This window comes from Ammodytes marinus, assembly GCF_949987685.1.
Source record: "Ammodytes marinus genome assembly, chromosome: 15".
Taxonomy (NCBI): domain Eukaryota; kingdom Metazoa; phylum Chordata; class Actinopteri; order Uranoscopiformes; family Ammodytidae; genus Ammodytes; species Ammodytes marinus.
In genome coordinates this window covers 29527588-29551667 of record NC_137219.1, presented here as the reverse complement: position 1 = coordinate 29551667, position 24080 = coordinate 29527588, and the positions used below count along the sequence as shown (strand labels likewise).

Sequence of the window (24080 nt, the reverse complement as noted above, 5' to 3'; positions counted from 1 at the left end):
ATCCCAATGCATTCCCAATACGGATTTTGGGTGTAATAAACCTTTATTTATCTCTGAAGTTATGAATTTTATGAAAAAATAGTGAATTATGGAAATGTGCTCCCGTGCAAGACGAACATGGGACACTTTGAATCGAGTTTCTACGATGAAGTATGAACGAGTAGGAGGAATCTTATATTATATATATATTAATTATGAAGTTATGATTTTTTTAGAAATTTTTGAATGAAAGCCGGAATGTGAAAAATTGGCTGAATATGAGGATAGTTGAAGGAAGTTTGTGGAATGAAGCATGTTGAAGATATGGACGTGCATGAAAAGCGGGCGGAAGTAAAATAATAATAAATACGCAGAATATCAATGCTGTGAATGCTTTCAGCATTCACACCAATAACCAAATCTAAAAGGGAATATCTATACTGTAACAGTATAGATATTCCCTTTAGATTTGGTTATTTTTCTTTTGGTTAATTATATGAAATATTGATATTGCTCATACACATAATATAAAACCAGGCAAACATATTGAATTTGAAGCCTACAACTGAAAGTATGTTGAAGGGGTCGGCCAGTATTTTAAAGTCCAATAGTTTGATGATTGTTTTTATTCTTGAATTTGGGCAGTTTAATGAATAGTTCACCTGCAGAAGTCATGTTCAAACATAAAAAAAAAAAATAAGAGATGAAGGTCTGATCATTCTTTGTGGTGTGGTAGGCTGTTTTTATTACTTTCTCTATATGCATTAGGGATGTGAATGTGTCGACCGAATGACCGGTTTTCCACTTGCGCTCAAGTTGACTTTAAAAATAGAATAGAAATCCAAAAATCAGAGGGATATGCCGTTTTTTTTAATAGGAGATTTCACCGTGTATGCAAGTTCACGTCTGGTCGTGAGCGCGCTGCAGGAGCGTCACTTCAGCATGAAGTGTCAGCTTCACATAAGAGTCCGGTGTGGGACAATTTTTTCAAACTATTGATAAAAAACAATGCAGTGCAAAATATGCAGCAAAAGTTAAACGCTCGTCTGAGACTATGACGTTAAATCACCTTAGAAACACAATGCCTTCGTCCGAGCATAGCAGCGTTTCACCGTGAGATCTCGCCAGTGAGTGAGCCGTCGCGCAGATGAACTGTGGTTTGTGGCTAAAAAAATAACCGGGGATATTCCCCCCCGTTAGCGATTTCAATGGGAAAGACTTCCGCGATCTGATTGTATGTCTCGAGCCTGAAAACACAGTGCCTTGTCGGCAGACAAACTGCGCGACTATAGGAACTGTCCAGTGAGCCGAGTCCCTCCGTTGGTTTCTGTCTACAACCGGAGACGCATTCACAGCGTTTAAATAAAGCCTCTCATTTGTATTACCATTGGGGCTTGCATGCAAATACTGTAACATTACGGCGGCAGCTAAAGGAAAAGCACAGTTTTCACTTCATTTTCTGCACCTCAACCTCTGCTGTGGGAAGAAAGAAAGGGGGCAGAGTAAGTCGATTGATTTGTCGACTCGCAGGCGGACGGTAGGCAGCTCTGCCAACGGAGCGAGAGTGCGCCCGCTTGTTGCTCCACCTGTCAAAACGCCCATGCATCGTTTGTCCACTGGCCTTTCATTAAAAAATATATTTTATATTAGGTTTATTATATTGAGTCTTAAATAAACACTGCTTTCATTACGACTCTCAACGCGCATTTCAATGAACCATGATGTAGTCTACAAAAAGATACTGAACTGTGATTGGCCGTTACTGGCCCGGGCGGGACAGTGACTGGCCAATCAACTTGCCCTGCATATGATTTTACTGGCCCCGGGCCTACGGGCCATGGGTTATGTCAAACCCTGGGCCATCACAGATAACTTGTCATCTACCAGTGTGCTCCTCAGATAGGCTTCCTTTAAAAGTTAAGAGACCTGCTCTACAATTAATCGCAATAATCTGATTGACTTGACAGTTGTGTTCTGAATAAACAAAAATGGCATCCTGCTAGCCTCGTTATCCGTTCAAACGAGCCCCGTGAAAATCCGCGTTTATACGATCCCCCAATCCATCTTGGTAGATACTTGCTTAATGGTTACATTTTGTCTGGGAAGGACCTAGTCCTATTGATGACATGATCAAATAACTTGCCAGCCTAGCCTGAGTTGATATAAAGTTATGTTGGTCTTGAATATGACCGCTTTGGGTAGCAGACCGGATATGTGACTGTTTCAGTCACTGTAATTGGTTCATTGTTTACTGTACGTATGATGACAACACGTTCGGGCGATAACCCCCGGAACCCATAGAGATTGCATTGCGAGGCCTGCAGTTTGAAAAAAAAAGTTTTACATTGAAGTCTACGAGAGCGCTGGGGGCGATTTTCAACCAGCCCGAAATCGCCCCAGAGTGACGGTACAGAACAACACAGACGCTGATTGTACAATGATATTCAGACTTAGATGCAGGTAAAAACTGTATTAAAATCAAAAATTATGATTATAAATACAAAAAAAAACAAAAAAAAAACATAATTATTAATATTATCATTATTATATTTTAGTTTTTTGCTTGTATGGCTCAAGGAGGGCTTCGCCCTATCGCCCTCTATGGACGAGCCGCCGCTGCTTCATTGTCTATTATTTGTATTCTCAGAAACATGCTCCAGATAGACCTATGTCTGCATAAGCATTCCTTTTCCAAATTTCTAAACCCCTTTATTTGACCCTAAACGTAACCCTTCATAGTGAAGCGGCTAAGTGCTTATTTTCGTCAGAAACTTTCAGTTGATGATACAAGCGTAAAGATTGGCAAAAGCAGTCTCCATGGGCATGGACGTCGATTTGGCTAAACAAGTGGGGGGGACAAACAGGCATTCTGGAGTGCATTTTCAAAAGTGGGGGGGACAATGAGGAAACATCTTTTTTTCTCTTTAGTGCAGGTAATGAACGGTTCTGAAAGACGGCATACCCGCTCACTAATGAATAAAATGTATACAAAACACTGATGTCTGACACATTTGATGAAAAAAGCATTTTCAAAAAGCAGCGGACATATGAGCCACTAGCTGCTCCCCGTAGCCCAACCAAACATGACGTAAACAAAGGGAGCTTGGAAAGGTAGTTCCGACTGAGCAATCTGATTGGTCGAAGGCATTTTGACCGTGCTCAAATCGAGCCGAAGCACGGCTGGACTGTCGCACAACAATATTACTCCGCCTCGGTCTCCATGGCAACCTAGCTAGTAGCATAGCCATGATCAGCTTCAATTACTTCTTGATAAACAACCAGTGACGTGCGGTGAGGTCAGTGAGTGGGTAGGCACTGAGTTCTGAAAGCCAGATTTCTCTAAACCTATATATTGTTAAATCAAAAACAATAAACAACAAACAGGCACGCACGGCCGATTTCAAATAAGTTCCTCCCTTTCTTTCTTTCTTTCTTTCTTTCTCTCTCTCTCTCTCTCTCTCTCTCTCTCTCTCTCTCTCTCTCTCTCTCTCTCTCTCTCTCACTCACTCACTCACTCACTCACTCACTCACTCACTCACTCACTCACTCACTCACTCACTCACTCACACACACAGACGGGACGTATATGAAATGTCACGACGGTGACTTCAGGTTTGCCCGTAGCCTACTGTAGTTTGGTCTAAATGATTAAACATCGCATCCATCGACTTAACGGACCCGTCCCTCACACCGAGGGCCGAAAAAACGTAAGGCAACAAGTCAAACCTTCGCCGATTCAAACTACCGGTACTACTTCTATTCAACTTAAAAATAAAAGACAGCATTCATCATTATGTAGGACTACAGCATAACTGATGGCAACTCCACTCCATAAACTTTATCTTAATAGATAAAGTACCAGTAGCATATGCCCCATGGACCTGTCCAGCATCAGAATGTAACCATTTATCCACATTGCAGAGCTTAGGTTTGTCCGTCAGTAACAATGAAAACACAACTGCTCAATTGAATATAAAATGCAGAATGGATTGCACTCGGTATCAATTCATCCAACTTTATTATTAAATAAACCCCAAAAAAGTTTCTGACTCACCAATCTGACTCCCTGGCTGTAGAAATAAGCAAGACGATAGTAATCCAGTGACAGTCTGACTGACAGCACAGCTAGCTAGCATCCTTCCGTTCATGTAGGCTACCTGTCCGTTTGAAATGCTCGAACATTGTTTGTCCCTGTTGCTGCTGTACACCGTCCAAGGCTGGCGCAGGCCTTTCTCTTGCTATTCATTCTGTTCCTTTTTAAATTATAATCCAATTTGTTAAAATTCCTCCAGTCTGAAATATCTGCGGGCACGGCAGCTGCAATGTTGACTTAAAAATCCGTGGGGGTAATGCGACGTGAATGAGCATAGCCAACGTAATGACGTTGGCCTAAGCTGCGTAAATGTCTAGTAATATCTCGATTTTAATTGGTCCATGAATGATATGTAATGTAAAGGCTTATGTGGCATACCATTTACGTAAAAAAGGCACAAAGAATTATGCTTATTTGCGTACATGTTAAATAATACAGAATCAAGTGCGCATGCACGAAAACTTTTTTTTTTCTTGCCGTCCACAATGAATAGGCGCAAAGGCACTGATTCTTTGCCGTACACAATGAATGGGAAACAACAAAGGCACAATATTTTTCCACGTTTCGCGGATTACATGTAAAGATCGAAATAATTAACAGTAACAGTAATAATACAAATATAAGTTTATGAGAGAGAGAGAGAGAGAGAGAGAGAGAGAGAGAGAGACCTTGACGCTGTGTTTTAATACGGCTGGACGCACTCCATGTCCGGCTTAAAAAGTGGGGGGGACAAAATGAGTCTTGACGAAAAGTGGGGGGTACATGTACCCCCCATCCCCCCCGTAATCGACGTCTATGTCCATGGGTCACTTGACAAGAAAATTGCCCGAAACATTTGTAATTGTGAATTTGAAAATTACTCATAGAAATGTATTGGGGTTTTTCATTAAAACATTTTTTTTAATTTCATTGTTGTCTCGGACTATTTTCTTGAATGGAGACTGCTCATGCCAATTTGCAGTCTTGTATCACAAATTACATTACATAATATCATTTAGCAGATGCTTTAATCCAAAGCAATTTACAACTGGAGCACACATTCATACACCGATAGCAGCAGCTACCACGCAGATTGACTATCACGAACAGTTTAGGGTTCGGTGTCTTGCCCAGGGACAGTTGGACATGTGGCGGGGAGACGGGGGATCGAACCACCGACCCTGCAGTTGCGGGTCGACCACCCTACCCACTGAGCTACATACCCCCAAATTGAAAGATTGTAGCACTCATCTGCTCCACTATCAGTTAACAATATATGTTGTAGGCCTAAAACAACCCAAACACACGTTCCCACAATCCCCAAAATATATGAATGAATGGGCTGTGAACGTGTCTTAACATGTGACAGGAGGTGAATGCCGTTAACAGCTGAATGGACAGCAGCGTTAGCTACAGTTAGCCCAAATGCTAGCTCATCAAAACAAGGGCAAATTTTCCAGACAACTGCTGGTTCGTAACCGCTTATTATTATTCTCACGTCTACCTCTGCGTGGACATGGAGGCAGCAGGGCTAGTGGTGAGAGGAGTCTGTCAGTCACACCACTGGACCCTGGTCCTCCTCTGCACGACTTAAGGCAAATGTTACTGAACTAATTTGGGAAGCTGCTGTAACAACCTGCACAACACAATTTCGCTTTGACGCTGTGCCTCGCCTCCTACATGATTTGAATCGCTTCCAAACGCACAATGTATTTTAAATTAATGCCAATTACATAAAACCTAAATTAAATGTCTGTGTGAACGTAAACTCAAATTATGAACATCTGCGAAAGAACATGAATAATGCAGCTGATTTAGGCTCGCTAACGATTCATTGCTAGAAAATATCACGTTCCCTTGACTGAAGCACGCAACAATTAGCACAAAATATCGGAAGAATGGTGGTTTTGCTTTCAAAATAAAAGCGCACGTTTTAGTTTAAACTCATTTCGCCACATGCATACAGAGGAATAGCTCCCCAATTGTGAAGGTCTTTGCTGGGCGATATTTTCCTAGTGTCTCCTCTGATTAAACATTTCATTATATTGTCGTGTTGCTATCAATTACAATACTGAATATGACACCCGGTTCCATACATATACTGGCTACGTTACAAACTTGAATACATACTTCTAAATTACGTCGCTTCAAAGCAAATTCCAGATCTGTCAAACGCCAGGAAGCTAACGTTGGAGCCATGGATGTAAACGGAACCGGTTAGCTTAGCATAATAGCTTACGATAGCTAACTGCAGCGAAGACAGCTTGTATCGTGATACCGACGTGAAGTGGCAAATTACGGAAAACGCCCCACTGGTGCACTATTGAAAAACAGTTTTTGGCATTTTATGAAACAATCATCTCACCAGTCAAAACCCCCACTCGGATCTGATGGTCGTGGTTGGTGAGCACCATCCCATCCGCCGCCATGTTTACAACCTCTCGCTGCCTGCACTGTGCCGGCACATAGAAACAGCGTGGTGGTGTGCGTGAGGCTGCTGCTGCACCTCTGAAGGACGTCTCTGTCCTTTGGTCTAAATGTCCTTGTCTGTAGCCTAGTATAATTTCACAGACTGTTGCACAATACACGACAGAGGGAGAAATAGTAGTCAGTAGGGGCGTGCTTATTGGGAAGAAATAAAATTGAAATTTATAGTTTTGATATTGAGTCTTGAATAAAGCATAGGCCTGATATTAGCAACATAGTTGGCTATTCATAAGAAGAAGAAGTTTAAAAAAATCAATATTCAGTCTAAATGTAATTTGATTATATGGAGCCAAATACAGTAGCCTAGGCCTATAGGCATTTGAATTGTAGTCCCCCTGGTAGGGGCGCCATAAGCGGGAAAAAAAGTTAGGAAGATGTTAGGGCCTGTGACTGACAAGGGCCCTAAAGTTTCATGGAGCCCAGCCGCAGCCAGCCACAGGTGCAAGTCGGACAAAAAGTCTAACCATAATGCTGTGCGCTCAGCAAGACGCGCGTCATAATTGCGCAGGTCTGGGAAAGACTTCTGACCGAACGAGGTAGTTCCGCGCAAGATGGCAGAGTGAGTGCATGTACGATTCAGAGCTGCTCACATTCAGACATGCACATTAGTGAAACCTAGTTATTTAAAGTTTATTGTTGGAGGTATCTTAAGGCAAAGTTGAGTACTTCGTGTCAACCTATTGTTTTGCTCCTATCGTGCAGAGTTCTCGCCTCTTAACGATACATGTGGGGGGGGGGGGGGAACTCCGGCTAATAACATCTCTAGCTAGCCTACCACAAATACGGCAGCATGCAAGTTCCGACTGAGAATCCGCTTGTGCACAACCTTCACGACTACTGCATGGATCATGGATGGTGCACCTGTGATCTCCCTCATGGACCCAGATTTCCCCCCTCTTCCTATAACTCCTTCCACAACACCTTCCAAACCACCTGCACCGAAGAAAATGAAGTCGCAGCGCTCCTGACCGGGACAGTGACGATACCGTGGAGAAAATCTCAATCATCTTCAACACAAGAATCGACTCTCTGGAAAAGAATGTGGAGAGAATGATTTCTAACAATACATTGAAGATTGAGGGGCTAAAGAAGACGGTTGACTTTGCCTGCGCTGAGATCCGTGAAGTGAAAGGTAAAGTGACACACATTGATGATCGAGCCTACTGGAACAACAAATAACTGAGCTGGAAAACTATTCGCGACGTTGGAACCTGAGACTCTACGGTTCGGCTGAAAACAAGGACCAGAACATGATACAGATCTGTCAGTCTATCCTGCCGGAGTACAAAGCCAAACTCCCAGATGTTATTCACTCGGTGCATCGTCTCGGCCAACCAAAGAAAGATGCCACCAAGCCCCGAGGGATAATTCTTCAGTTTGGTGCCCGTATCTACCGCGACGCTGTTTGGAAAGCAGCAGCGAAGAAGTCCACCTTCCTTCAAAACAACAAGCTACGTTTTGCCGAGGACCTGTCCCCAGCCGTCAGAGAGAGAAGGATGCAGCTGTGGCCACTGGTGGCTAAAGCTCGTGAACAAGGGAAAGCTGCTTACTTCGTCGGAGGTCGAGCCTTTGCCAACGGAACTGAACTTTTTCCAGCTACCTGAAATTGGTAAACGTCACACCTGTCATATGTGCCTTAAGCCGAGTTGAGCTATGATAACCAAAGGGCTTCTCATACACTGTGTTTATGTTTCTCTAACTGTTCTGAAAAGCGCTTTATTTTCGACACTCAGCTGAATATGTTTACAAGACAACATATATTTCATCCGGTAAAGTTTTTTGCAACTCTAGAGGCTTGCATTCTGTGTTTGTTAATAGCTAATGACTGATATATGTTGTTCTGTCAACTGAGAACCTAGGTACCTCTATAGTTTTATTGTTTTACTAGGTTTCAAATAAAAATATCATTCATTCATTCATTCATTCATTCATTCATTCATTCATTCATATCATTCATTCACTTCATATTTCAAACTATTGAGAAATTTGGATTTGGTGATTTTTTTTGTAAGGCTGTAAGAACAATGTATTCTAAAGGCAATGGCTCTATTAAATTAAAGAATGGGACATCGCCGAGATTTGAGCTCCAACGGGGCATCCGGCAAGGCTGCCCTGCCTCTCCCTACCTATTCATTCTATGTACACAGCTTCTCTCCACCCATATTAAAAATAGTGCTTTAAAAACGAATTTCAATTGCAGAAAGAGAAATTATTCTCACCCAACTAGCAGACGATACTACATTGTTTAAAAAAAATGCCAGCGAAGTGCCAATTGCTATCAAAACAATTGAATTATTTTCCGCAGCTTCTGGACTCTGCCTAAATGTGAACTTTTTTCCCTTAAATAAAGCAACACTTCCCAGGTCTGTAACATACCAGTCAAAAATAAGATTACTTATCTAGGGATTACTATAATGAAAAATGAGGAGGAAAGAGTATTGTTGACGAAGGCAGAAGGTTTATCCCGTCTTACATACGCAGCTATTCCCTTGTTTGTCAACAAAAAGCTCTGTAATTCCCTTGATAAATTACTTTTAAATTTTATTTGGAAAAACAAGACGCATTATGTAAAAAAATCTGTTATTATGAGCACCTTTGATCGTGGTGGTCTGAACTTTCTTGATTTTACAATACCTTTAAAATAAATTGGACAAAACATTTTCAAAAAAATCCCACATCTATATGGAATTTTATACCTAACTATATTTTCTCTAAGGTTGAAGGTCTAGAATATTTACTTCTGTGTGATTATAAAATAGAAAAAATTCCCTTAATGTTATCTAAATTCCACAAACAAATGCTCTTAGCATGGTCGTTAATTTACAAACATAATTTTTTCCCCACATAGGTGCTTCATCTGGAATAATCGGCTTATTACGTACAAAAATACATCTTTATTTTACGAGACCTGGTTCAATAATACATAATTTAAGTGTCCCAATTACTAAATGATTATGGAACATTGCTGAATTATTCAGAATTCCTTCACGCTTTTGATATTCCAATCACCCCAAAAGAGTTTGCAATTGTTATGGATGCCATCCCATCTGGTATTCTAACTCTCCTAAAAGGAACTGGAAAACCAGACTACTTACCATCATTGGACCCTAAATTGACCTCAGTTGGTAATGTATGCTTCGCTACTGTTACGATTCGTTACTGGACCCAAGAGCAGACAGAGGCAGATTATGATAAAAAAAGGTTTATTTAGTGAGGTGGGGAAGCTGGTGGTGAGTGGGGAAGCTGGGGTGGAGAAGCAGGTAGGTATGCTGGAGGGCGTGGTCCGGGTAACTGAAGACAGAGGAAAACAGAGTTAGGGAAATGCAAAAAACAGCAAGAGGCGAGAAAAACAGAGCGAGGTAGTAATCTCAACTGGAGCCAGTCACGTATAGTTACCACGGTGAGGAGTAGTACGATCTGACGACGACAGCAGGGAAGCCAGAGGTGAAGTAGGTGAGTTGATTGGTAATGCAGACCAGGTGTGAGGCAGACAGGGGAAGTGGGAGTGGCAGAAGGAGGAGGAGGAACGCACAGCAGCCAGCTGATCACAACAGGACCCCCCCCCCCCCCTCAATGGACGCCTCATCAGGAGGAGAGAGAGGACTGGTGGAGACTGGCTTCACCTTCGACACATGGAATGTGGGATGAACACGCATCGAAGGGGGAAGCTTGAGCAGCAGAGGGGTTGATTATGGCCACTATGGGGAATGGGCCAACAAAGCGGGGGGTGAGCTTCTTGGAGCTGGTCTGCAGGGGTAGGTCTCTTGAGGACAGCCACACCTGTTGCCCCACTTGGGGAAACCCGGTGGCGATCCGCAATGCGCCTGTTCTGTTCCCTGTAATGCAGCAATGTGGTGCGTGCCCCCTGCCACACCCTGCGGCAACGGCGGAGATGGTGCTGGACTGAGGGAACGGAGATGTCCTCCTCCTGAGCGGGGAATAAGGGTGGCTGGTAGCCCAGGGAACACTCGAAAGGGGACATGCCGGTGGCTGCACAGGACATAGAGTTGTGAGCGTACTCTATCCACGCAAGATGGTCGCTCCAAGACGAGGGGTTGCGCGCAGCCACGCAGTGCGGTTCCCAGGTCCTAGTTCGCCCTCTCAGCCTGCCCATTGGTCTGAGGGTGGTAACCCGACAACAGACTGACCAAGGCTTCCAGCGCCCGGCAGAAAGCCTTCCACACCTGGGAAATAAACTGAGGACCCCGGTCCGAGACGAGGTCAGTGGGAATCCCATGGAGGCGCACCACATGAAGAACGAGCAGCTGGGCAGTTTCGGTGGCAGAGGGGAGCTTGGGGAGAGCAATGAAGTGCACTGCCTTAGAAAACCTGTCCACGATGGTGAGGATGACTGTGTGGCCATTGTAGAGGGGAAGACCATTCACGAAGTCAAGGCCAATGTGAGACCAGGGCAGGCCAGGAACAGGCAGTTGGCGAAGCAGACCAGCAGAGGGTTGATGGGAGGACTTGGCCCGAGCACAAACCGTGCAGGCAAGAACGAATGCCCGGGTGTCAGCGTCCATCGCAGGCCACCAAAAATGCCTCCTCAGGAGTGACAGGGTGCGACCCACTCCAGGTTGACAGTCAAAGCGCGATGTGTGGACCCACACCAGCACTTGAGAGCACACCGAACTGGGGACAAAAAGGCGGTGGGGAGGGCCGTTGCCCGGGTCCGGTTCGATGGCTTGGGCAGGGTTTTTCCTGCATTCAAAAAATGTTGGCGCCCGCCAAAGGAATTTTAGCGCCCGCCAAAGGAAAATCCTCAGCGCCAAAGTGTTTTTTTTTATTTATATATATAGATAAATAAATAAAAATCTACTTAAAACGGCTCCAAATGTGTTTCCATTTCCGCGCCATTCCAGTCATATTACTTGCAATCTCAGTTGTAAAAAAATAAATCAGGTCGGGGATAATCGTTATTAAACTATCATTGTTCCGCTCGCCGGGGCATGCAGGCTTATAAATGCAGCGCACCCTTTCAGCCGTGAGCTCCGCTCGGCCCCTCCCTCACCTGAGTTTAGCTATCGGCTCGTCCAGAGTAGGAGGGAGATGTTGCGCATTGCCGGGTGTTTTGAAAAACTTCTAGATGACGAGAATAAAGGTAAAACTAATTGTGTTGTCTGAAAACACTTCAGACTCACAACAGACTAAAATAATGTGCAAGATTTGTCACACGCGAGTAACGTGACATACGCGACCGAGAGAGAGAGACAGAGAGAGAGAAAGAAAAGTGATATAGCCTACGACCTGATCTGCACCTCTAAACATCCCGACCAATTTGTTTATTCACTTTAAGTCGAATCATAGTGGTCTATGACCAAGCAATCAATGAATAAAAACACAGGACGTTTAAAGCTCCTTGACTCCTGCCACCACAACTGTCAACACTACAATGCAACTGCCTATCCAGCCAGCTCCATGACATAAATAAATCATGCCCTTACATTCAATGCTAGCAAAAGACGTGCCCTATCAACACCATTTACAACTGGTTATTTTTATTTTGACATATTTTTTTTTAAATTATTAAAAATATGTTTCACTTATTTAGCCTATTTCTATTCTCTGTTTTCAGTTCAATTAGGCCTTTGTTTAAAGTCCAAAGTCATGGTGTTATTAGAAAAAAACCTTGTTAAAAGTAAAATAAATGCATAATGTTCTTAAATCAATGATTAACTGTCTTTAATAATCGTGATAACACAATGTGATTACTCAAAATAATCATGATTATGATTTTTTCATAATCGAGCAGCCCTACCTTCTTCCATGGTTTAGATCAATTAGAAACAATTAAAGTATTAGGCCTAAATAGGTAGGCCTAGTCATTATTAGTATTTTGACTTCATATATAGGTTGTTTATTGTGATTTCATAAGCGTCAGTGAGCTCCATGGTAACACAGTGATTGACAGGCTGACTGAAATGCTCTTGAGCTGGACAGAAACTCCCCTCTCCCAACCCAACACCCCTCTTAAAATACACAAACCGTTTGCCTTTACTGTCGCGACCCCCAAAAAAGTCGGTCGCGTACTGACCCCCCAAAGGCCCATTCTGAGCCAGGAAAAACCCTGCTTGGGCCTCCCGGACGAGGGACTCTATCTCCCAGGTGACAGCAGCCACCTTGAGGCAGGAAGGAGAGAGGATAGTGTCAGGAGGGGCCGGAGTGTTCACAGTGGTAAACTGACGAGAGAGGGCGTCAGGCCTAACATTACGGGACCCGGGACGGTAAGTGAGGGTGAAATTGAAACGTCCAAAAAACAAGGCCCACCGGGCCTGCCGGGAGTTTAGGCGCTTGGCCGTCTGAATGTAAGACAAATTCTTGTTGTCGGTCCAAACCACGAACGGCTGTTCTGACCCCTCAAGCCAGTGCCGCCATTCCTCCAACGCCAGTTTCACAGCCAGCAGCTCTCTGTTACCCACGTCATAGTTCCGCTCAGCAGGAACCAGCCGGCGAGAGAAAAAGGCACAGGGGTGAATCTTCTCATCAGTGGCAGAGCGCTGGGACAGGACCGCCCCCACCCCAGTGTCAGATGCATCAACCTCCACAACGAACTGCCTGGAGGGGTCCGGTTAGATAAGAATGGGGACAGGCGAGAAATTTTAAGCCCAGAGAAGGCAGCGTCCGCCTCAGGCGTCCAGGCAAATGGGCGGGCCGGAGAGGTGAGACGGGTGAGAGGGGCTGCCACCCTGCTGTAATCCCGGATGAACCTCCGGTAAAAATTGGTAAACCCCAGAAACTGCTGCAGTTTCTTGCGGGAATCGGGGATGGGCCAGTCTGTCACTGCACTGACCTTCTCGGGGCAGGTCCTCACTTGCCCGCTCTGGATGATGAACCCCAGGAAGGATACAGAGGTGACACTGAACTCGCACTTCTCAGCCTTCACATATAATTTGTTCTCCAACAGCCGCTGAAGAACTTACCGGACATGCTGAATGTGCTCCTCCTGGTTGCGGGAAAAAATAAGGATGTCGTCTAAATAGACAAAAACTGAGCGGTTGAGAAAGTCGTTGACCAGGTTTTGGAACACAGCAGGGGCATTAGTTAGGCCGAAAGGCATGACGAGGTACTCGAAGTGGCCGAGGGGGGTGTTAAAGGCCGTCTTCCACTCATCGCCTTCCCGGATGCGCACCAGATGGTAGGCATTACGTAGGTCTAATTTAGAGAAGACTGTGGCGCCCTGCAGTGGCTCGAATGCGGAACTGATGAGGGGCAAAGCATACTTGTTCTTCACTGTAATGTTATTAAGTCCCCTGAAATCAATACATGGGCGAAGTGACTTGTCCTTTTTGGCCACAAAAAAGAAACTTGCACCAACAGGAGAAGAGGAGGGTCTCATGAGGCCAGCCGAAAGAGAATCCTTAATGTACTTCTCCATGGCCTCCCTCTCAGGACGGGACAAGTTATAAAGGCGACTACTGGGCAGAGGAGCGCCGGGGAGGAGATCAATAGCACAGTCATAGGAGCGATGAGGAGGCAGGGTGAGCGCACGACACTTACTAAATACCTCTCCCAGGTCATGATAGATTTGGGGAACCAAGGAGAGGTCGGGAGGTTCCTTGGGCAAGGGAGCATCTCCCACTGCCGGAGACAGGGCAGATTGTAAGCAGGTGGAATGACAAAAAGTGCTCCAACTCACCACCTTGCCAGAAGACCAGTCAAATTGGGGATTGTGTCGCTTGAGCCAGGGGTGCCCCAGCACCAGGGGAGTGAGGGGAGACAGGATGACATGAAACTGAAGTATCTCGTGGTGATTACCAGAAACAATTAACTCAAGGGGCTTAGTACGGTGAGTAATAAGGGCCAGGTGACGGCCGTCTAAGGCGTTAGCATTTAAGGGAGAGGGTAATTGTTCCAAATTAATGCCAACCTGAGACGCGAAGCCAGCGTCAATGAAGTTCTCATCCGCTCCAGAATCCACCAGGGCTGACACAGGAAAGGAATGCCCGAGGGACAGGAGAGTGGCATCCAGCAGTGAGCGAGAACAGTGAGAATCGGGGACGGAGGGGGCGTGGCTCAGCAGGGCCCCGAGCCTCACTGCAGAGCCCTGTCTTTTGGCAGTGACGGACAGGTGGAGATGAGATGCCCGGGCAGCGCACAGTACAGACACACTCCGGTCTTAATTCGATGAAGCCGCTCTGCCTGGGTGAGACGTGTGCGGCCCAGCTGCATGGGTTCCTCTTCAGTGACAGCACGAGTCACGGGGGCAGAGAGGGCAGTCTTAGGGAAGAGTGGGGAACAGGAAGCAGCGAATGTCGGGGGCCCGGAGCTGCCAGCCTTCTCCCTACGCCGCTCGCGTTGGCGATTATCCAGCCTGATAGAGAGGGAAATCATGTCATCGAGAGTGTCAGCTTCCTCCCTAGTAGCCAGCTCATCCTTGATTGACTCACTGAGACCGGAAAGGAAAAGCCCACGTAGTGCCTTGTCATTACGTAGGTCCAATTTAGAGAAGACTGTGGCGCCCTGCAGTGGCTCGAATGCGGAACTGATGAGGGGCAAAGCATACTTGTTCTTCACTGTAATGTTATTAAGTCCCCTGAAATCAATACATGGGCGAAGTGACTTGTCCTTTTTGGCCACAAAAAAGAAACTTGCACCAACAGGAGAAGAGGAGGGTCTCATGAGGCCAGCCGAAAGAGAATCCTTAATATACTTCTCCATGGCCTCCCTCTCAGGACGGGACAAGTTATAAAGGCGACTACTGGGCAGAGGAGCGCCGGGGAGGAGATCAATAGCACAGTCATAGGAGCGATGAGGAGGCAGGGTGAGCGCACGACACTTACTAAATACCTCTCCCAGGTCATGATAGATTTGGGGAACCAAGGAGAGGTCGGGAGGTTCCTTGGGCAAGGGAGCATCTCCCACTGCCGGAGACAGGGCAGATTGTAAGCAGGTGGAATGACAAAAAGTGCTCCAACTCACCACCTTGCCAGACTAGTGGAGATGAGATGCCCGGGCAGCGCACAGTACAGACACACTCCGGTTTTAATTCGATGAAGCCGCTCTGCCTGGGTGAGACGTGTGCGGCCCAGCTGCATGGGTTCCTCTTTAGTGACAGCACGAGTCACGGGGGCAGAGAGGGCAGTCTTAGGGAAGAGTGGGGAACAGGAAGCAGCGAATGTCGGGGGCCCGGAGCTGCCAGCCGTCTCTCTACGCCGCTCGCGTTGGCGATTATCCAGCCTGATAGAGAGGGAAATCATGTCATCGAGAGTGTCAGCTTCCTCCCTAGTAGCCAGCTCATCCTTGATTGACTCACTGAGACCGGAAAGGAAAAGCCCACGTAGTGCCTTGTCATTCCAGCCCGACCTGGCTGCATAGGTCCTGAACTCGACGGAGAACTCAGCTACACTGCGGGAACCCTGACGTAATGACATAAGCCGCTTGGCGGCGTCCCCTCCCTCCACTGGGTGATCAAAAACCTTCCTCATCTCAGCTACAAAAAGGTCAAAATTATCATTAACTGGAGAATCGCTATCCCCTAATGCTGAAGCCCACGCTAATGCATTACCCTTAAGTGACCCCATAATGTAAGCGATCTTCGCCTTTTCAGTAGGATAAGTGAGGGGCTGCTGACTAAAAACTAGGGAACACTGGATCAAAAAGGCTCTGCACGTACCCATGTCCCCAGCGTAGCGCTCAGGCGCAGGAATGAAAGGCTCACGAGCTCGTGGCAGGTGTGACGGGGGAGTGGGAGCAGGAGCAAGCGGAGGTGCCGCAGGCAGTAGAGGCGCTGCGGTGAGGGGAACCAGTAGATCCAATTGCTGCCCCATCTGAGTGACACGGGTAGCGAGATTCTCGAAAGCCTCCATAGCGTCCCGAAGGGCTTGGCTGTGCTCCGCCACCTGGGTGCCTTGAGCGGCGAGAGCTCCACGGATCTTGCCTAAGTCCGCTGGGTCCATCTTGGCCAGATCGTTCTATTATGATTCGTTACTGGACCCAAGAGCAGACAGAGGCAGATTATGATAAAAAAAGGTTTATTTAGTGAGGTGGGGAAGCTTGTGGTGAGTGGGGAAGCTGGGGTGGAGAAGCAGGTAGGTATGCTGGAGGGCGTGGTCCGGGTAACTGAAGAGTTAGGGAAATGCAAAAAACAGCAAGAGGCGAGAAAAACAGAGCGAGGTAGTAATCTCAACTGGAGCCAGTCACGTATAGTTACCACGGTGAGGAGTAGTACGATCTGGCGACGACAGCAGGGAAGCCAGAGGTGAAGTAGGTGAGTTGATTGGTAATGCAGACCAGGTGTGAGGCAGACAGGGGGAGTGGGAGTGGCTGAAGGAGGAGGAGGAACGCACAGCAGCCAGCTGATCACAACAGCTACCACAACGAGGAATAATAACCGTAACATTCGCTCTTTATTCCAGAAAGATGTCACCAGTACCCCTAATGTTGTTCCCTATTGGTCTAATTTTGTTGACAACCTAGATAGGGGAAATAACGAACACAATTTTATAGTTATTAATATCTGGAACCTTCCTTACAAATACCTCCTTACGAATAAAGTAAGAGAAGTCTCCTTCAAAATCATACATAGGTATTATCCTGCTAAGCATTATCTGCTTAGGTTTAAGCTTGACATATGTGTTAACTGTTCTTTATGTGGAACATGTCCCAAAACAATGGTGCACCTGTTCTGGCATTGTCCCTTCACTACCACTTTTTGGAAAGATCTATCCCGTTACATCATTGATAAAATTGACTCTGATTTTTCTTTATTTTGGAAAGATGTACTGTTTGGTTTCCATGACAACAAAAGAAAAAAACAGAAATAATTATACTTAATTAATTTGTTGATAATTTTAGGAAAATTCCATATTCATAAATCCAAATTTAGTAACTCATAACCTTCATTCGTAGCTTTTGGCAAGGAAACCAAGCAGTACATCAAGTCCATTTTTGATTCTGAAAACAAGAAAGCTGCTAAAACTGCAATTGTGCTCTATATTTAATTTGTTTGTTTGAAACTCTCCCTGGCTGTATATTTTTGACTGAGATGTTTGATATGTATTAATGACTTGTTTGGTTGTGTTTTGTATTGTATCATAAAGATTCAATAAAGATTGTTCAAAAAAAGAAAAAAAAAACTTCTCGCTGAACAAGCCTATGGCCATGTCCCAATCGAGGGGCCGCATCCTTCTAAGGACGCGGTCTATGCGGTCTATGAAGGCCATAGCCCGTGATGGCCAAATCGAAGGCGGAACGAGCGTTGTTAAATGAGACGGTGTCCGCAGGTCTCCATTTACAAGCATTTCCGGTTTGCGTAACAAGCCGTTACCTTGCGTGACGACTCGCCGCTCCTGTGCTGCCTAGCAACCCTGATTGCTGCCAACGGAAACAGCCTTGTCAACGGAGGAAAAAAAAAAGAAGTTGCCTACCAGACGAAAAGAAAAAAAAGTAGGGGAGGACGGGGGAATGTGAGGCATCGGGTAATGTGAGACACCCTCTGTATCTAGGCAATGGAACACATTTTTGGTCATGTGAGATATATGTTTTCAAGCCCCTCTCATTTCACCTTGGCCATGAAAGAGAGGACCTCATGGTGATGTTGTAAGCATGTTTTTTTCACAAAAATTTCTTTTTTGCATGTAAAAGTAAATTTTCTTGCTGTCAACTTAATCGATTGTTGTGCCTAATTGATTCAGGTAGGAAAACTTATATCACACATGTTGATGAACTACCAACATATGAAACCATGTGATGATGATAACTGAAGATTAGCCTGAATTGCTGAGAGAGGTAGTTTTTTCTCAAATTGTGGCAGTGGGGTAAATGATAATAATGGATAGGATTTATATAGCGCTTTATTCCCTAAGGACTCTTACAGGGTTCCAGGTTCCATTCATTCACACACAGTCATACCGGTGGTGGTAAACTACGATAGTAGCCACAGCTGCCCTGGGGCAGACTGACGGTGTGAACAACGGTGTAAAGTGAGACAAATGCTGTGGGGTAAAGTGAGACAGTGTCTGTGCCCTCTTTTAATGAATCCATTATATTTGAGGTAGCAAGGAGACTAGTTTGAAAAGACAATGTGGGCTGGAGGTGGGGGTTGATGGTTGAAGGGGTGTCAGCAAGGGCATGGTTTGGCACATGTGTATGTGGGGGACAGGAGAGTGACCTTTAACATCAATAGACACTAAGAAATATGTCCTTATTCAATGAATGATCCCAATAAAACAAATGCAGAAAAAAGATGGAAAATTACAGCTTGGTCTAGTCCTGTTCTGACCCCCAGACTGTTTTAATCTAACTGGTTCCATCTGTCATTTGAATGTTAATTATTGAATATGAATTATATGTTGTATTTGACCAGAGTTACTTTCAAGTGTTTAGAAAAATGTTTTTCTTAATTGACCAAACCCCATGATTCTGTTACTAGTCCGACATTAGTTTTGGAATATTTGCTTTTCAAGCTAGCTGTCAGGATTCTAACTGTTACAATTTGTGTTGTTATGGTAGTTTCAGAGTGGAAAAAGCAAGTGGTTCAGTTTACCCCCTTGATTTTTCTGGTTTTGATTTTTCTCAGTTTTCCCCACAGCTGGGGTAAAGTGAGACACATGACAACTTTTTTTTTAAACAATCATATTTTCACTGCCCTTTGTCTTGAATAAATTCTGCTAATGCCCATTTCTAAGAAACATCCTGATTTAATGGGAAAAGTGTAAATTTGAGTGATTTTAGCTCGCTTAGAGGGGAGCAAATGTAAAAAGTGTCTCAGATTACCCCGTTCTCCCCTACAAGAAGAAATAAAAGAAAAGTCAAGAAAAAAAGAAAGGAAGATAAAAGTTAAGAAGATGGAGCAATACGTTGCTGTTTTGTTATTTTTTATTTTATGCCATCTCTGAAAAAACGCAATGAATCTTGGGATATGTTGGGCCGCGAAGGATACATCTGTTGGACCCTTCAAAACCGTGAAACGAAGGCTGCATTTCTCGGCCGCATATGAAGGAGCCTTCCAAATGGGACAAGCCTTTGCGCGCCGCTATGACGCAATCGGTCTTCAAATGCAGCCTTTGTAGGCTGCGGCCCCTCGAATGGGACAGAGCTTATATCTTACGGAGCTTTGAGATGACGGCCTTTCAATGTAGCCTACTTTTGCCTTATTAGTCCAGGCAAAATAGCATTTTACGACAGACTAATTGTAAAATAATTTTTTTCAGCTCAGATCATTTCTATGAGGTGTCCAGAACAACATACTAAAAGTCCTAAGAAATCCTAGATGAGGAAATATGTTAAATTCTCATCAATCCGAGATTTGTGCCAATAAGGCGAGACACCAATACACCCCAATAGGGCTATTTTTTTCCTTTACTCCTATCAATATGAAACTTTACACAATGAAAGAATCCATGAAAAGTAAAAAAAATTGTATTACAAGTTTCTTTGAAAATGAATTTGAATATGCAAATGAGCTATACACTAATCGAACATGCACAAAATACACCCAAATAGGCTTAATTTTTTTCCTTCACTCCTACCACATTAAAACTTTACATAGTAAAAGTTTACAAGAAAAGTTACTTTTTTTGTATTACAAGTTTCTTTTATTTATATATTTCCTTTCAGCACAAATTACATATTAATGAAAAAGCAGCTTTCTCTTTTTTCACTTGTGAATACTGACTTGTGAAAAAGCTCTAGTAAGTCCTGAGAGCAGGATGCTAAGCAGCATCGGCATCACCCGTGGCAGTAGGATGATTGGATATTCAAAAAGTGTGGAGCTCATGTGCATATTCAAATTGATTTAGGAAGAAACTTGTAATACAAAAAAAGTATACTGTATACTTTACTGTATAATGTATACTTTTACTATGTAAAGTTTTATTGTGGTAGGAGTAAAGGAAAAAATTAAGCCTATTTGGGTTTATTTTGGGCATGTACGATTAGTGTATAGCTCATTTGCATATTAAAATGAATTTTCAAAGAAACCTGTAATACAAAAAAAGTTCATTTTCATGGATACTTTCATTGTGTAAAGTTTCATTTTGATAGGGGTAAAGGAACAAAATAGCCCTATTGGGTTGTATTGTTGTCTCGCCTTATTGGCACACATCTCGGATTGATGAGAATTTAACATATTTCCTCAACTAGGATTTCTTAGGACTTTTAGTATGTTATTCTGGACACCTCATAGAAATTATCTGAGCTGAAAAAAAATATTTTACAATTAATTCTATTATTGGCCCCAAAATGCCTTACTTTGCCTAGCCTATATATCAAAAGGGGTGTTACCACTGGTTCATTACATTCAATATCTTTAGGATTTATTTTACTCACATAGCCTACATAATGGTTCGGATATGTATTTACGTATGTATTATTTTTATATAACAATTATTTTTAAATATGCAAAAATAGTATTGCCTTTTGGCGTGGGCGTAGGTTTCGCTTCAACATTGGGAGGGACACATTATAAGTGGGGGTCTGGGGGTACTCCACCAGAAAAAAAAGTGGTTCAAACTTACCATTTTGTGCATTCTGGTGACTTTTTATGAACTAATTTATGCATTCTGTATTTATTTATTTATGGTGGATGGATGTCTTAATGCGCTCATGAGCATCAGAATTTCCTTGTGGGAGATAGTAACCCTAGCCCAACCCTAACCCTACAGAAAATGAATGGAATTCAATGTAAATCACCCCAAAATGAACTGGCTTGCTTTGAAAAAGCCCCCCCTCTCAAAGTTGATTTCTCTTCAGCCGAGAATCAAATCCTTTGGTGTGTATATTTGCATGCCTGATGTTAATAAGTGGAGTAAGTTTCATGAGCGTCAGACTTTCCTTGTGGGAGATAGCAAGCCCAACCCTACAGAAAATGAATGGAATTCAATGTAAATCTGCCCTGTAATGGCAAATATTGCATAATGATATATCTCTGGACTCAAATGTTAGAATGCTAATTAGTGCAATAAGAAACATTGTATTTATCTTGTATAGACTTATAAGTGTAATGAGATATATTGCATGTTGTTTAATTCTAAACTGAAATGTAGATTCCTAAAATGCGTATCCAACAAACCACTCAGACTGGCCACACCTCTTCTATTGTCTAAAGCCTGTTCCATACTCCGCGAGAACAAAGAACAAAGTTCTCGGTGACAGAGCTGCGAGAAGTTCTTTCTGGTCTGACATTACATACTTCACGAGAACTCAACTGCCGAACTCCTCACCGCGGCGCATTGTTACCATGGTAATTGACTCAGTAGCGCCAGCTGATTTCACTCCTCTTTTTATGTTATTCATTATTTTACTTTAAATTACCGTTTGAGGAGAGATATCCTTCACAACTTTTTTTTTCTCACCTGCACAATTTGTTACCTTGTACTTTATACTAGAGTTTTCCTCATTGACTTCAGACTGACCAATCACACAATAGTTCTCGGACAAGCTGCGAGAAGAAAGTTCGGCCCGGGTGATGTGTCGAGAACAAGCTGCGAGAACAGCTAAACAAGAGCTCTGTCACCGAGAACTTTGTTCTTTCTTCTCGCGGAGAATGTAACAGCCTTTATGCTCAACTCCCCATGCTGTATCTTCAAACTGTCCCCCCCATTGACCCCCCTCCCTCACATGACTGACCAATTGAAAGCATTGCATTGTTGTTATGGTGAACTGAAGCCATTGTTGTTGCCAGGATGTGTTATGCATAGGACAAGAACCTATCACCTGCTAGGAGCTGCCAAAAATGTGGTAGACACAAGCTACCAAGAGGAAACAGTTGCACCCTTGAGCCAGACACACGTTCTTCTTCAAAATAAAAAAGCCAGAAAACAAAGAAGGTACAATTTGAAATGCAGGGTAAGGATGGGGACCCAAGACCAAGAAGTGCCTATGGTGGTTTCTGCAGTGGATCTCCCAGACTTGCCTATGGTGGTTTCTGTAGTGGATCCTCCTGACTTGGTAGGTAGCGCACATACACACACACAGCGGTACATGTTGGCCTTCTTTTTGGGAAGGGAAGATGGCGCCAGCAGTGTGCATGGCGAAGCGTCTCCCTGTAGCCCTAAGTCTGTTATTTTTGATTCTGCAGTTTATTTTGAGTGAAAATGTCTCAGCTCTGATTGTGTACGATCGCCTGTCGCTTCTTAACCTTCGAAATCATTATGAATTGCTCCCGAAACAAACAATTGGTGAGGATCAGTCTTCAGTTCCTCCTTTCCTCGTGGATGTACCTGCTTTCCTGAGACGCACACCTGTCGCTCCACGAAGGAGACATTTTCACTCAAAATAAACTCCACTAAGAAACGGGGTAGACGCGGCGGTGTTGTCGTGAGAGTAAGGGCTCGCTTACGGTTCCTCCGTGGCCAGCACTCCGGATCAGATCGTGTTCCTCCAGCCTCCCTGTCTGTTCTGGCGGTGCAGTGGATTCTTCCCATCGGTCCTGACATCGCTTCGGTGGCTCAGCTGAGCGAGCCCGTGGAGGACTATTTCCTTCGTGTCCCTCGCAACACTGGCCGCGGTGTGGTCCCTGGGAATCTTCGTTCACTAATCCGGGCACAATCGCCACAAAAGTCCCAGGATACTACACTACATTTAGCGCTGATAAATGCTCGATCTGTGGGAAATAAGACATTTGTGCTAAATGATTTCTTCACGGCCAAATGTCTGGACTTCATGCTGCTGACTGAGACATGGATTTCAGTCGGTGAGTCTCTAGTCTTCTCAGAGCTTGTTCCTCCAGCCTGCTCTTTCCTTAGCACCCCCAGAAAAACAGGCAAGGGTGGTGGGCTAGCGACGATCTTTAAAAATAACTTTAAGTGTCGCATGATTCCGGTAAAAACTTATGATAGCTTTGAGCTGCAACTTCTCCAAATTACACTGGATCCACCCGTGCTCTGTGCGCTTGTATATCGTCCTCCCAAATTTAATAAGGACTTTATTCGTGACTTTTCGGACTTTGTGGCTGAAATAGCTGTGAAATGTAGCAACTTTTTAATTGTTGGTGATTTTAATATTCACGTGTGGTGTCCCTCTAAACCGTTGGTCCATGACTTTTTAAACATTGTGGATTCGTTTAGTCTTTCACAGCTGGTGGATTCTCCCACCCATGAAAAGGGTCATATATTGGACCTTGTACTGTTTTGTGGCTTGAATGTGAATCTTGGAGAGATCTGTGATGCGGGCGTATCGGATCATTTCCCCGTGCTTTTTACTCTCTCGCTGTCCTGCTCCACAAACAAACCACTTATCCCTGCGCGTAAATTACTTGCTTTAAATGCTTCCAAGGCATCGACGTTTTCCACTGCTTTTGATGCGGCCGATATAAGTGTGAAAATTCTCTCCGCTGGAAATATGGGCATTAATGAACTGGTTAGCATGTTTGATACTTTGTGCACAGACATTCTCGACTCTGTTGCTCCTCTCAGGCCCTCAAATAGACGCGACAAACCAGCAGAGCCTTGGCTCAATGACACTACTCGCGCGCTCAGACGAGACTGTCGCAAAGCTGAGAGAAAATTCAAGAAAGACAACCTTCATGTTTCCCTGGGTATTCTAAGAGACTGCCTTTCTATATATCAGAATGCTGTGATGACTGCCAAGGCTCAGTATCTGT

The 24080-nt window shown here is 44.3% G+C and overlaps 1 protein-coding gene across 3 annotated transcripts in view; it reads right to left on the bottom strand.

Moving 5' to 3' along the window:
* Positions 1 to 6536, bottom strand: part of LOC307261351 (gephyrin-like) — a 128376-nt gene extending 121840 nt beyond the window's left edge. For all 3 annotated transcript variants that reach the window (XM_080041869.1, XM_080041870.1, XM_080041871.1), the window contains exon 1: positions 6417 to 6536. In XM_080041869.1, the coding sequence (XP_079897995.1) occupies positions 6417 to 6480 (64 nt within the window). In that variant the 5' untranslated portion in view covers positions 6481 to 6536. The remainder of the gene's footprint in view (positions 1 to 6416) is intronic.
* Between the last annotated feature and the right edge of the window lie 17544 nt (positions 6537 to 24080).